Below are 15,872 nucleotides of genomic sequence, written 5' to 3' on the forward strand. Positions count from 1 at the left end.
TGGCAAGGAAAGCGTTTCTGAAGAAGAGAAATTTGTTAACATCGAGTATAGATTTAAGTGCCAGGAAGTCATTTCTGAAAGTATTTGTATGGAGTGTAGCCATGTATGGAAGTGAAACATGGACGATAAATTGTTTGGACAGGAAGAGAATAGAAGCTTTCGAAATGTGGTGCTACAGAAGAATGCTGAACATTAGATGGGTAGATCACATAACTAATGAGGAAGTATTGAATAGGATTGGGGAGAAGAGAAGTTTGTGGCACAGCTTGACTAGAAGAAGGGATCGATTGGTAGGACATGTTCTGAGGCATTAAGGGATCATCAGTTTAGTATTGGAGGGCAGCGTGGAGGGTAAAAATTGTAGAGTGAGCGCAAGAGATGAATAGACTAAGCAGATTCAGAGGGATGTAGGTTTGCAGAAGGTACTGGGAGATAAAGCAGCTTGCACAGGATAGAGTAGCATGGAGAGCTGCATCAAACGAGTCTCAGGACTGAAGACCACAACAACAACAACATACTCACCAAAATGTACATCACAAAGCACAGATTAATGCAACAACCATCTGACAGGCAGAACATATTGCCTTCCCTGTACAAAGGCATAGTTTAGACAGGTCTCTATACCAGGATATTCAGCGAAACCTATCCACAATGCTGTGTATCACTGTCAAGGCACAATGAAATACCTAAACATGAGAAAGCACAAGTAAAAAAATGTTACTGTAAGGGCAGCAATACAGATAAGGGAAATATCTATTCACATCTTAATGTCTATGTCACATCTTAACACTGGAGTGGTGCACCACAACAACTTATTCTACAAAAAAAAAAAAAAAAAACAAAAAAAAAAAAAACAAGTCTTTGAAAAGAAAATTATGTATGCAATTCCTGTTACTACTCCCTCCTCCTCTTTACGCTTCTTCCCTCCCCAAGTCTGCTTTTTTAAGAATGTGGATGATGAGATTATTATTTAATAGATCTGTTGGCAGATAGTGTATATATTAGCATTTGTATTATTTTTTTATTTTATAAAACCAACGCTGCAATGCAGCTAGAAACTAGATATCAAATAAAATAAGCAAATATGTACAAAGCAAAGCATAAAAAACATCATTCACTAGCCATGTGGCATTTCTTAAGTCAGTAAAAATTCTCTCAACTGTCGTACAAAGATATTTGTTATAATCAGGTGTGTAGACCCGTGGTCTAGGGGTAGCGTCTTTGATTCACAATCAAAACGTCTTCAGTCCCGGGTTAGATCCCCGCCACTGCCTAAATTTTGATAAATAATCAGCATTGGCCAACGGCCTTGTCAAAGAGGGCGGAGGAGCGGATAGAGGTTGTCCTAGCGGTGGGAAACTGCCCCTAAAGGCGGAAGAATCAGCAATGATCAACGACTTGAGGATGCAGAAGGCAATGGAAACCACTGCATTAAAGACGCGTAACGTGTATCCACAGGACATGTGGCCTGTAGTTGAAGAAGTGTCATGATGATCTCTCCATTGGCAAAAGATTCCGGAATAGTCCCCCATTCGGATCTCCGGGAGGGGACTGCCAAGGGGGAGGTTACCATGAGTAAAAGATTGAACAATCTACGAAAGGATAATGTTCTACGAGTCGGGGCGTGGAATGTCAGAGGCTTGAACGTGGTAGGGAAACTAGAAAATCTGAAAAGGGAAATGCAAAGGCTAAATCTAGATGTAGTAGGGGTCAGTGAAGTGAAGTGGAAGGAAGACAAGGATTTCTGGTCAGATGAGTATCGGGTAATATCAACAGCAGCAGAAAATGGTATAACAGGTGTAGGATTCGTTATGAATAGGAAGGTACGGCAGAGGGTGTGTTACTGTGAACAGTTCAGTGACCGGGTTGTTCTAATCAGAATCTGCAGCAGACCAACACCGTCAACGATAGTTCAGGTATACATGCCGACGTCGCAACCTGAAGATGAACAGATAGAGAAAGTGTATGAGGATATTGAAAGGGTAATGCAGTATGTAAAGGGGGACGAAAATCTAATAGTCATGGGCGACTGGAATGCAGTTGTAGGGGAAGGAGTAGAAGAAAAGGTTACAGGAGAATATGGGCTTGGGACAAGGAATGAAACAGGAGAAAGACTAATTGAGTTCCGTAACAAGTTTCAGCTAGTAATAGCGAATACCCTGTTCAAGAATCACAAGAGGAGGAGGTATACTTGGAAAAGGCCGGGAGATACTGGAAGATTTAAATTAGATTACATCATGGTCAGATAGAGATTCCGAAATCAGATACTGGATTGTAAGGCGTACCCAGGAGCAGATATAGACTCAGATCACAATATAGTAGTGATGAAGAGTAGGCTGAAGTTCAAGACATTAGTCAGGAAGAATCAATACGCAAAGAAGTGGGATACGGAAGTACTAAGGAATGACGAGATACGTTTGAAGTTCTCTAACGCTATAGATACAGCAATAAGGAATAGCGCAGTAGGCAGTACAGTTGAAGAGGAATGGACATCTCTAAAAAGGGCCATCACAGAAGTTGGGAAGGAAAACATAGGTACAAAGAAGGTAGCTGCGAAGAAGCCATGGGTAACAGAAGAAATACTTTAGTTGATTGATGAAAGGAGGAAGTACAAACATGTTGCGGGAAAATCAGGAATACAGAAATACAAGTCGCTGAGGAATGAAATAAATAGGAAGTGCAGGGAAGCTAAGACAAAATGGCTGCAGGAAAAATGTGAAGACATCGAAAAAGATATGATTGTCGGAAGGACAGACTCAGCATACAGGAAAGTCAAAACAACCTTTGGTGACATTAAAAGCAACGGTGGTAACATTAAGAGTGCAACGGGAATTCCACTGTTAAATGCAGAGGAGAGAGCAGATAGTTGGAAGGAATACGTTGAAAGCCTCTATGAGGGTGAAGAATTGTCTGATGTGATAGAAGAAGAAACAGGTGTCGATTTAGAAGAGACAGGGAATCCAGTATTAGAATCGGAATTTAAAAGAGCTTTGGAGGACTTACGGTCAAATAAGGCAGAAGGGATAGATAACATTCCATCAGAATTTCTAAAATCATTGGGGGAAGTGGTAACAAAATGACTATTCACGTTGGTGTGTAGAATATATGAGTCTGGCGATATACCATCTGACTTTCGGAAAAGCATCATCCACACAATTCCGAAGATGGCAAGAGCTGACAAGTGCGAGAATTATCGCACAATCAGCTTAACAGCTCATGCATCGAAGCTGCTTACAAGAATAATATACAGAAGAATGGAAAAGAAAATTGAGAATGCGCTAGGTGACGATCAGTTTGGCTTTAGGAAAAGTAAAGGGACGAGAGAGGCAATTCTGACGTTACGGCTAATAATGGAAGCAAGGCTAAAGAAAAATCAAGACACTTTCATAGGATTTGTCGACCTGGAAAAAGCGTTCGACAATATAAAATGGTGCAGGCTGTTCGAGAATCTGAAAAAAGTGGGGGTAAGCTATAGGGAGAGACGGGTCATATACAATATGTACAACAACCAAGAGGGAATAATAAGAGTGGACGATCAAGAACGAAGTGTTCGTATTAAGAAGGGTGTAAGACAAGGCTGTAGCCTTTCGCCCCTACTGTTCAATCTGTACATCGAGGAAGCAATGATGGAAATAAAAGAAAGGTTCAGGAGTGGAATTAAAATATAAGGTGAAAGGATATCAATGATACGATTTGCTGATGACATTGCTATCCTGAGTGAAAGTGAAGAAGAATTAAATGATCTGCTGAACGGAATGAACAGTCTAATGAGTACACAGTATGGTTTGAGAGTAAATCGGAGAAAGACGAAGGTAATGAGAAGTAGTAGAAATGAGAACAGCGAGAAATTTAACATCAGGATTGATGGTCACGAAGTCAATGAAGTTAAGGAATTCTGCTACCTAGGCAGTAAAATAACCAATGACGGACGGAGCAAGGAGGAGATCAAAAGCAGACTCGCTATAGCAAAAAAGGCATTTCTGGCCAAGAGAAGTCTACTAATATCAAATACCGGCCTTAATTTGAGGAAGAAATTTCTGAGGATGTACGTCTGGAGTACGGCATTGTATGGTAGTGAAACATGGACTGTGGGAAAACCGGAACAGAAGAGAATCGAAGCATTTGAGATGTGGTGTTATAGACGAATGTTGAAAATTAGGTGGACTGATAAGGTAAGGAATGAGGAGGTTCTACGCAGAATCGGAGAGGAAAGGAATATGTGGAAAACACTGATAAGGAGAAGGGACAGGATGATAGGACATCTGCTAAGACATGAGGGAATGACTTCCATGGTACTAGAGGGAGCTGTAGAGGGCAAAAACTGTAGAGGAAGACAGAGATTGGAATACGTCAAGCAAATAATTGAGGACATAGGTTGCAAGTGCTACTCTGAGATGAAGAGGTTAGCACAGTCAGTAGACTGATGACCAAAAAAAAAAAAAAGACGTAAAATATTTCTCATCACTTCATAAGCATTGCAGTAAGTAGTACAAAGTACGAGCTAGTAGTAGTGTGTCGTGTTTGTGGTGGGTTCTGCAAAGAAATGCCAATAGAGAGGTCAACAGCCTCTCTTTTCTGCAGCTATGCGAGCGCTTACGCTTCAGAGTTGCTGAAGCGGCGTGAGGAAAGATGAAAGTCCACACAACAATAGGTATATTTCAAAATGGCTAGCACGCACCTGGGGACAGCAGAGCATTACGTCAAGGTCACATACACTTTTTAACCTAAATATTAACAAGATTAGTTAGAGCTACAAGAACAGTTCAACACAAAAAAAAAAAAAATACGCAGGTTGTAAATTTACAGAAGTGTGTATGAGGCGTGGCGCGGCTCTCGGCCGCAAGACTCTATCGATTATTCCTCTGGTTGAGGTTGGCACCATGTGCGATCGCCAGCGCCTCCTGTCGGAGCGGCTCCTAACGAGGGAGTGAGTGCGAGTAACGGGGGTCTGGGGCGGACAGCAGGGGAGAACGGACATGGCGGCCGCACTCTGAGGCGACAAGAGGAGAGTTGTCGTGCACGGCCGAGAAGGGAGCGTCGAGCGAGGCGGCAGTCGGCATCGCTTTCCGGGGGACAGAGAGTTGCGGCAGTCCAGCGAGCAGACACCGGCTCCGGGAGCAGTGCTCCGGTTTGTGGACGTGACGTGGGTCGTGTTTTGGCGCAGAATAGTTTGCTCGGTACGCATCTGCTGCTCCCTTTATGCCCACGTGTGTTGTTCTGTCCGTATGTGCATTGAAAAGGTGGCTTGTGCCTTACGTTCACGCACCCTGACTCATTTGTTCTGCTGCAGGCAGCTGTAATTCCAGATTTTTTTTTTTTCTCGTCGCGGTTGTCTTAGCCCGATGGTGCCTAGTATCCGAGAACAAGACAGCTAACGTGTGACCTGCTGTTTTGGGTTTTGGAGCCATGTTTGGGCAACCTAGTTATCACGCACACAAATGTATTGCTGCCGAGTGAGGTTAGTCCTAATCTTGTGAAACTGAGCTTTCAGTGACTGGCTCGTCTGCAAATTAATTAATTTAACCTTTGTCGTGTGTTTTTTGCTTTCAATGGTGAATTTCTTGTCATTCATTTGTGTACGTCTCGCCGTTAACGATAACTGTAAGATAACAAGGTCTTGAAGGGCTTGCGTATCGTGACTGTATTTTGGCTACTGATTGATTAATTTGATTTCTTGCTTATCGGTCTGGTAAAAACTTATGCCAAGTTTACTAATTTCCGCCTGTGGTCCGGAAGTTGGTTTGAAGGTAAATCCGTGGGTAAATCTTTACTGGGCCTAACTGTTAACTGATCTTGCGTTGAACTAATGCCATTATTATATCGTTTGTTGTGTGCTATAAATTGTATTACCGTAGACAAGGAGACAGGGCACATTCTGTGGTCGAGGGGTAGGCACGGTTGCTGCTTTGCGCGTGGCGTCTTGTCGCTCGCTACCATTTCCCGCGTTAGTACGGCCGGCGTGAGATTTGTTTCAAATGGTTCAAATGGCTCTGAGCACTATGGGACTTAACATCTTAGGTCATCAGTCCCCTAGAACTTACAACTACTTAAACCTAACTAACCTAAGGACATCACACACATCCATGCCCGAGGCAGGGATTCGAACCTGCGACCGTAGCAGTCCCGCGGTTCCGTACTGCAGCGCCTAGAACCGCTAGACCACCGCGGCCGGCGTGACATTTGTTTGCTCGCGGTTGTACGGCCGCCAGTCAGCTGTGCCTGCTGCCGCTTCAGGGTGTGCCGTGTTTCGTAAGGCGGACGCCGACTTCCAGTCACTGTTGCTCCTGTGTTGCTGTCGGTCGCTCACCGAAACGCTAGTCTGTTTTAGCACGGTGGCCTCTGGGCCGTGACGGTGTCGGCTGATGGCCAGCGTTGAGGCGGTCGTCCGCTCTGAGTGGCGTCGGTCGCTTGGACTTGGCCGTTACCTTCTGGTTAAACGGATCAAACTTGTTTATTTGCTGTAGATTCCTAAGTAGTTTGTGAGAAAAGTTGTAACTCAGCTTTTCACGATCTTACACAATTCGAGCATTTTGGTAAGGCATTTTCCTATCTATGTTTTATTTAAATGAGATTTCTTTATTGGGGTTATTCACCTGTTGAAGCTTAACATAAAATTTGTAACTTAGCTTTCATGATTTTATTTAATTTAAGCATTCTTGTAAAGCAGTCCTTTATTTACGTTTTATTGATTGGTAATTCTTTATTGGTGTTATTCACTGGTTGTAACCAACTTTATGTTCTTGCTTAATTGAGATTTGTTAAGAGCCTTTATTGATGGAAGATCATTAAAGCTTGGGTGCTTGTAATTGTGAATACTGTTGTCTGTCTATGTTGTGGGCTACCCTTCCACTTCCACAGCCAAGCTGTTATAACGATATGTTTACGTAATGTGTTTACATAAACGTACAGTTATAAATGTCCCCGTTCGTAGTCGCTAATTATAACAATATGTTTACTTTTGTGCTGTAACATCTAGCTATAGTCAGCGGTGGAAATATACTTGCGAACGCCGACCGTGTGCGGCTGTTTCTAGTTGGATCGTCTGATCAGTCGGAAGATGCATTGCAGAGGAGAGTAAATGCTTATTCAAAATATAATTATTTTTGGGTAGCTCAACATGAATTTCCTAAGCGACCGTAGTTTATCATGCATTTACCAGTAGAATATGGCGCGGAGAAAATATTTCGCCGCATACAACTTCCGTCCGATTTCGACGAAAGAATTCGTGACTGTGAACTCTCTATTTGGCAGAAACATAAAGAAAATTAAATAACTTCATGAAGGAGTGAGACATAGATTCTATATTAAATAAATATCCATACACCAATTCCATTTAAATCTGAATTTATGGCAATTAATAGATGAACTTACACTGCAATGAAAGATTTAACATCGATGAACATTTTGCCTGGCACTTCTCTTCTCGTAATAAAAATAATTCCTTTGACGTTTTCACATACACGTCGCACAATAAATCTACTGCTATGCAGTATTCCACTTTTAGTATTGAATTTTTACTTTACACTAAAACAATATTATTTTTAACCATAATAATACGTCAAGACATGCGCGTCCGACACAAGTTACAAGAGACGAGGGAAGAATGAGTAACTGTCCATCGAGAATATCTCGCACATAAAAAAAAAATGTGTAAAAGTCGTGTTCTTCTGTCCGTTTTTCGCGCCGCGGTTTTCAAAGTCCATAAATAACTGACTGCATCTCTGACGGCGCTTCGACAATAAAGAAGTTACGTCACAGGTCGTTCACCTTTCACATTCTCGCAACATTATTTGCTAACTGTAGCTGTTGCCGAGCGACTGCTCGATTAGTGAATGATTTAAAATGATAAGGCAATCACATAATGTTACACTGTCCTATCTACCAGTACAATGTAGAAACGAAATCTCATAAATAAGTGTCCAAAACTGTCCGTAGGCATTGTCCCTCTGTTTTTTGATGAGAGACAGAGCCGGATTCCAAGCAGCATTTAAGCAAAATCCACCATCTCTGTTTATAAGGTTACATGATAGTTTGATTTCAACAGCTTCCTTAATAACACTATCCCGATAGCTGGACGTGCAAGCCAGAATCTCCGTGTTGTTGTATTCCATAGGATGACCGGTGTCAAGGCAATGTTCTGCAATAGCGGATTTGCTCGGCTGTTGTAAGCGTGTGTGACGCTTATGTTCAATAGACCGCTCTTCCACAGTCCCGATTGTCTGACCAATGTATGATATGCCACGTCTGCAAGGAATACGACAGACCCCAGCCTTACGCAAACCATCTTTTACGGACGCCAACAGGGCCTTAATCTAAGAAGGTGGTCGAAAAACACATTACATCATATTTCTGCAAAATACGGCCAATCCTGTTGGAAATGCTTCCTGCGTAAGGCAAGAAGGCCGTAGACTTCCGCCACCATCTGCCTGCATGTTCGTGTGTCTGAAAGGACCCGTGATCGCACAAACGCCCATAAAGAGTTTAAAATGTTGGGTGATGTGGTTCTGCTATAGCTGTGCTGCCCCTCGATCTTTTCCACTTGGCTGGCCGTACACTCACAGTATCTCGGCTATTTCCCGACACAAATACCAGACTGTTCTACTGCTTACAGTACGGCGCATCAGCCACACAGCCTGCAACGCACAAAACACGTGGCACGTGCTTCGAGGAACTGCCTTTCGTCAGCGCCATCTACTGTGGCGACCATTTCTGTACATGTTCATAAGACCTTTTTCCCTTCCAGTCAGGAATCCCTCCCTGCAATCTGTCGGTTTCATTAATGTTCACTCAGTACATTCTGCACATAGTTTTCACTTTTAAGCCAATGGCTTGTCACAGTGGTAGCACCAGTTCCCGTCAGATCACCAAAGTTAAGCGCTGTTGGGTTGGGTTAGCACTTGGATGTGTCACTATCCAGTCTCCCAAGTGATGTTGGCAACCGGGGTGAGGCAAACTGAGGAGCTATTTGATTGACAAGTAGCAGCTCCGATCTCGTAAACTGACATACGGCAGGGAGAGCGGCGTGCTGACCACATGCACCTCCATATCTCCATCCAGTGAAGCCTGTGGGCTGAGGATGACACGGCAGCCGGTCGGTACCATAGGGCCTTCATGGCCTGTTCGGGAGTAGTTAGTTTTTAGTTCACACTTTTAAAAATGTGACCCACAAATGAATGAATGAGTATTCTATTCAGCTTAACCTTAGACAAGATCTTTGTATAGTAAGAAATAGTTTTGTCCCACTCCCTTTCCTGATTTTAGCTTTACCTTGGTCTCCTCAATGTGTGTGTGTGTGTGTGTGTGTGTGTGTGTGTGTGTGTGTGTGTGTGAATGAGAAATGCATTGCTTACATAATTTTGTTTTATTCACATTAACAGTAATTTTAAATGATCTCTTTATGTTTAGAAGCGTCTGTGATGAGGAGGCAAACAGATTGGGGTGCGAGTTGTACGAGGCAGCTGCAGCAGGCAAAGTGGGGGACATGCAGAAGCCGTTCGCTGCAGGTGCGAGCCTAGAGGTTGGCGACTCGGACTGTGAGACTCCTCTGTTTATGGCTGGCTCAGAGGGCCGCGTGGAGGCCGTGAGATGGCTGTTGAAAGTCGGGGCACAAGCAGACAGAAGAAACTACTACGAGCAAACGCCCCTGCACAAGGCGGCAGAGAGGGGCCACGCGTCCGTGATAGACCTGCTGGTGGCTGCCTGTGCCAGCGCCAGCGCCGACGTCACGGACAATGGCGGCGACACGCCGCTACATCTGTCAGCAGAGCACGGACACCTGGAGGCAACGAGAGCGCTGCTTCAGGCTGGGGCTGATAGAGGCGTCAAAAATGAAGAGCAGAGAACGCCACTGGACGTCGCAATCAAGCACAATAGACAGGAAGTCGTAGATATTCTGATGAACTACTCTTCCTGAAAATTAAAAGCTTTTGCTTGCGTCTTCCTACTTTTTCTGCTAATGCGACAGTGCGGAACAGTTGAATGTGTAGATGCATCAAAGCTGCATATCACGTTGCAAAGACTTTCCACCATATTTCATGTCAAACAACATAACATGCACTTTCATTAGCAACAGTTATAATTACAAGGGAATTGTGCCCAACACTACATCATTATCACAAATTATTTTTCCTGTCCCGAACATTTAATGTTCACAAAATGGCTGAAAAATTTACCAGCCATGTTGCAGACCACCTCTTCCTAACATTTGCAAACCAGAATGACAGTCTTTAACCCATTACTGGCCAAAACTCTATCGGATCATTTTTTGCACACTTTTATACATAAATACGTTATATGGAGTGATTAATTGAATAAAAAGTTGTTTTGAAAATTTTCAGTTTATTAGAACAAAAATTACAGGCCGTCCCATTTTTGGGACATTGGCCAAATGCGCCATCCAAATTCACAACCTTATTCTCCATGCATAATATTGTAAGAAACAACACAAACAATAAATAAAGAATGTTTTAATATTATTGAATGTCTATTCAGTATGAAATGAAGCAAAACACTTGTCGTGTACACCAACATTGCACCTATCACAAATTTTTGTTGTTTTTTTTCTTGCAGTAAGCACATCTCTTCTGTGTTTTACGTGGGACAATGAAATGATTTCCAAGATCTAGTCATACATCTGTGCTCACCCGTCCTCCCATCAATTTGCTTCCGTGTGGTCTTCTGCGTTTTGGTACTGATCCTGTTTTCTTTGATAGGTAAAACAACACTATTCTCCGTCGGACATCCAAAAGTGAGAGCTTCTCTCTAAAGTACCGTCTACATCTTGTACAACAGACTCATTGTTCAATACATTTTTGTCAATCTCTTCTTCATCTGCTATTACATCTGCATCGGGTGGAATAATCGCCAATTCTACATCATCATCTTCATCGTCACTCTCTTGATGGTTCGCTAAGTCTGCTAGAATTTCTTCAAGTGTAAGTCCACACGGCATGTTTTTATCCTGTTGGAATCTTAAAATTCGAATAGAACATGAAAAAAAGCAGATATAAAGAACGTAAAATGCAATTATTCTCTGTTAATACGTGTATTCAAGAATAGGACACATTAAAAATAAATGATAGTGTAACATGCCATTGTCCCATTATTGGGACGCATAAAATATATCGATATTGCACTTTCCTGAAAAAATTTGAAGTGTACGTAATCTTACACGGACATCCATATGTTCATGACAAACACGCCCAGACAGCTAAATCACAGCTCATTGTCGTCCAGAAACTACCAGCAGACGTACAGTGCTGCCAAGTGCGAGAACAAAAAAATCGGCAAGTTTATAATTTTCCTGACGTGAAGCACTTAGAAAAAAGTTATTTATTTTGCATTTACAGGCATTATAGCAGTTAGTTGAACCTACAGGTGCAACAATAAAGGCTAAAAGCTCCATTGCTTACGTAGAAATAAGTAAAATATACGCATACCAAAAAAAGGGACAATGGCCAGTAATGGGTTAAGGTAAAGTGAGTGCATCAAGTAATGGCACAGGAGGAAGCTGCAGTTAACAGCAAAATTGCTAGTACAATCTTAGGGAGTGTTTGCATTATGCGCCGCACTGGGATGACCTGGGCCAGTCCTTACACACCAGCAGCCCTACGATCGTTCGTCTAGAGTACCGAGAGGTGGTGCGGTGTTGGTAAGCCCGTTCATTCGGCCTGGTGTGCTCCGACTGCAGCGGCGGAGGAGAGGTGGCAACGCGGTCTGGCTCCCGAGATACCGAGCTGCGCCCATGCCGACTCGCCACCGAAGTGGCTTACGGTATTTGCACGGAGGCCTGGTTATGGCAACGCTACTGTTCTGTGCAGTCGTCTTCCGAACCGACAGCCAGAGTTACCGAACGATACAGGACAGGGCAGAAGGCCAACAGATATGTTGTTTTGCGCTGCAGTGAACACACTGGCCATTGGCATGAGCCGGAGATACCATTCAGATTGATATTACCGGTTGGAGCCGGTAGGGCAATGCTTCAGCTTCTGCAGTGAACGCATTGGATGTCTCACCTCGTTTTATCAAAAATGTCACGGCAGAAGCTGTTTCTTTTTTAAGGAGGAGGAGGTCACTTCACGAAACTGCACGTATTACAATGATTCATACAAAGTTACTTAGTCCATCAACATCTCTTTAGTCCACGTAATTATATCAATAACTAAGCCACAGCTGCAAAATACTAACACGAATTCTTTGCAGACGAATGGAAAAACTAATAGAAGCCGACCTCGGGGAAGATCAGTTTGGATTCCGTAGAAATACTGGAACACGTGAGGCAATACTGACCTTATGACTTACCTTAGAAGAAAGATTAAGGAAAGGCAAACCTACGTTTCTAGCATTTGGAGACTTAAAGAAAGCTTTTGACAATGTTGACTGGAATACTCTCTTTCAAATTCTGAAGGTGGCAGGGGTGAAATACAGGGAGCGAAAGGCTATTTACAATTTGTACAGAAACCAAATGGCAGTTATAAGAGTCGAGGGGCATGAAAGGGAAGCAGTGGTTGGGAAGGGAGTGAGACAGGGTTGTAGCATCTCCCCGATGTTATTCAATCTGTATATTGAGCAAGCAGTAAACGAAACAAAATAAAAATTCGGAGTAGGTATTAAAATCCATGGAGAAGAAATAAAAACTTCGAGGTTCGCCGATGACATCGTAATTCTGTCAGAGACAGTAAAGGACTTGGAAGAGCAGCTGAACGGAATGGATAGTGTCTTGAAAGGAGGATATAAGATGAACATCAACAGAAGCAAAACGAGGATAATGGAATGTAGTCGAATTAACTCGGGTGATGCTGAGGGAATTAGATTAGGAAATGAGACACTTAAAGTAGTAAAGGAGTTTTGCTGTTTGGGGAGCAAAATAACTGATGATGGTCGAAGTAGAGAGGATATAAAATGTAGACTGGCAATGGCAAGGAAAGCGTTTCTGAAGAAGAGAAATTTGTTAACATCGAGTATAGATTTAAGTGTCAGGAAGTCATTTCTGAATGTATTTGTATGGAATGTAGCCATGTATGGAAGTGAAACATGGACGATAAATAGTTTGGACAAGAAGAGAATAGAAGCTTTCGAAATGTGGTGCTACAGAAGAATGCTGAAGATTAGATGGGTAGATCACATAACTAATGAAGAAGTATTGAATAGGATTGGGGAGAAGAGAAGTTTGTGGCACAACTTGACCAGAAGAAGGGATCGGTTGGTAGGACATGTTCTGAGGCATCAAGGGATCACCAGTTTAGTTGGGTGGTTGGTTGCTTGGTTTGGGGAAGGAGACCAGACAGCGTGGTCATCAGTCTCATCGGATTAGGGAAGGATGGGGAAGGAAGTCGGCCGTGCCCTTTCAGAGGAACCATCGCGGCATTTGCCTGGACTGATTTAGGGAAATCACGGAAAACCTAAATCAGGATGGCCGGACGCGGGATTGAACCGTCGTCCTTCCGAATGCGAGTCCAGTGTACCAGTTTAGTATTGGAGGGCAGCGTGGTGGGTAAAAATCGTAGAGGGAGACCAAGAGATGAATACACTAAGCAGATTCAGAAGGATGTAGGTTGCAGTAGGTGCTGGGAGATGAAGCAGCTTGCACAGGATAGAGTAGCATGGAGAGCTGCATCAAACCAGTCTCAGGACTGAAGACCGCAACAACAACAACTATAGGGAACAAAAGAGCCACATTTTCTTACACGCTCTCAATATTCTTCAAAGTAGTGAAATCGAAATACAAACTACTGAGTCACAGTAACAGAAAAGAACTTGAATATCTGGGCGAAATGTTATTAGCTCATCCACAGAAACGTCCATCAAAATGATGTTTCACTAGGCCTTGGTTTCATTGCATGAATTTCTTAAAATATATTTTACTTCCAAGAGCTGTCAACAGCTCCTTGTCAGTGGAGACTAAATAATGCAGTTTCGGCCACTGGTTCAAAGCTATTTCGCATACCTCTGTTTGTGAGTGTGTGTGTGTGTGTGTGTGTGTGTGTGTGTGTGTGTGTGCGACAAGATGAAGACCACTCTAAGAGGTCGTCATTGACTTCAGTCGATGAACCAAAAAACTGGTGAGACAATATTGAAGAAATTGAAAGAACAACATACTTGTGATGTAGGTACAGAAAAACGTTACCAAAGCTGACACTAAAAACGTCCTGATATTTATTAGGAGTCCAATAAACTCCTCTTTAGACGCAAATATTTGTAAATCTTAAAACACAAGACCTTGACCTGACTTAGGGGTAGGAACATTTATAAATGTAGATGAAAAACGGGAGATGACCAGTAGAATTACAACTGGAAACCTGTTAAATAGATGATGCAAGCTTTTATTATAGTCCATCCACAGCAAGTTCTTGCCTTACGTTAATCTATTCTTGCCTCCTAGTTCTAAATAAGAAATGCATAAGAAATAATTGTTGTGTTGTTGTTGTGGTCTTCAGTCCTGAGACTGGTTTGATGCAGCTCTCCATGCTACTCTATCCTGTGCAAGCTTTTTCATCTCCCAGTACCTACTGCAACCTACATCCTTCTGAATCTGCTTAGTGTATTCATCTCTTGGTCTCCCTCTACGATTTTTACCCTCCACGCTGCCCTCCAATACTAAATTGGTGATCCCTTGATGCCTCAGAACATGTCCTACCAACCGATCCCTTCTTCTGGTCAAGTTGTGCCACAAACTTCTCTTCTCCCCAATCCTATTCAATACTTCCTCATTAGTTATGTGATCTACCCATCTAATCTTCAGCATTCTTCTGTAGCACCACATTTCGAAAGCTTCTATTCTCTTCTTGTCCAAACTATTTATCGTCCATGTTTCACTTCCATACATGGCTACACTCCATACGAATACTTTCAGAAATGACTTCCTGACACTTAAATCTATACTGGATGTTAACAAATTTCTCTTCTTCAGAAACGCTTTCCTTGCCATTGCCAGCCTACATTTTATATCCTCTCTACTTCGACCATCATCAGTTATTTTGCTCCCCAAATAGCAAAACTCCTTTACTACTTTAAGTGCCTCATTTCCTAATCTAATTCCCTCAGCATCACCCGACTTAATTAGACTACATTCCATTATCCTTGTTTTGCTTTTGTTGATGTTCATCTTATATCCCCCTTTCAAGACACTGTCCATTCCATTCAACTGCTCTTCCAAGTCCTTTGCTGTCTCTGACAGAATTACAATGTCATCGGCGAACCTCAAAGTTTTTATTTCTTCTCCATGAATTTTAATACCTACTCCGAATTTTTCTTTTGTTTCCTTTACTGCTTGCTCAATATACAGATTGAACAACATCGGGGAGAGGCTACAACCCTGTCTTACTCCCTTCCCAACCACTGCTTCCCTTTCATGTCCCTCGACTCTTATAACTGCCATCTGGTTTCTGTACAAATTGTAAATAGCCTTTCGCTCCCTGTATTTTACCCCTGCCACCTTTAGAATTTGAAAGAGAGTATTCCAGTCAACATTGTCAAAAGCTTTCTCTAAGTCTACAAATGCTAGAAACGTAGGTTTGCCTTTCCTTAATCTTTCTTCTAAGATAAGTCGTAAGGTCAGTATTGCCTCACGTGTTCCAGTGTTTCTACGGAATCCAAACTGATCTTCCCCGAGGTTGGCTTCTACTAGTTTTTCCATTCGTCTGTAAAGAATTCGTGTTAGTATTTTGCAGCTGTGACTTATTAAGCTGATAGTTCGGTAATTTTCACATCTGTCAACACCTGCTTTCTTTGGGATTGGAATTATTATATTCTTCTTGAAGTCTGTGGGTATTTCGCCTGTTTCATACATCTTGCTCACCAGATGGTAGAGTTTTGTCAGGACTGGCTCTCCCACGGCCGTCAGTAGTTCCAATGGAATATTGTCTACTCCGGGG

General features: G+C 42.6%; 1 protein-coding gene across 1 annotated transcript; it reads left to right on the top strand.

The window, feature by feature from the left end:
- The first annotated feature begins 9,481 nt into the window (after nt 1–9,481).
- LOC124719863 (26S proteasome non-ATPase regulatory subunit 10-like) lies at nt 9,482–9,913 on the top strand. Its single transcript, XM_047245046.1, has one exon. The coding sequence runs from the start codon at nt 9,482–9,484 to the stop codon at nt 9,911–9,913; it is 432 nt and encodes a 143-aa protein (XP_047101002.1).
- Nucleotides 9,914–15,872: the final 5,959 nt, after the last annotated feature.

Source organism: Schistocerca piceifrons, chromosome 11 (genome assembly GCF_021461385.2).
Source record: "Schistocerca piceifrons isolate TAMUIC-IGC-003096 chromosome 11, iqSchPice1.1, whole genome shotgun sequence".
NCBI lineage: Eukaryota > Metazoa > Arthropoda > Insecta > Orthoptera > Acrididae > Schistocerca > Schistocerca piceifrons.

What these genes read in the sequence shown, in the direction of transcription:
- LOC124719863 (XM_047245046.1), top strand. Translation starts at nt 9,482, where the DNA reads ATGCAGAAGCCGTTCGCTGCAGGTGCGAGCCTAGAGGTTGGCGACTCG.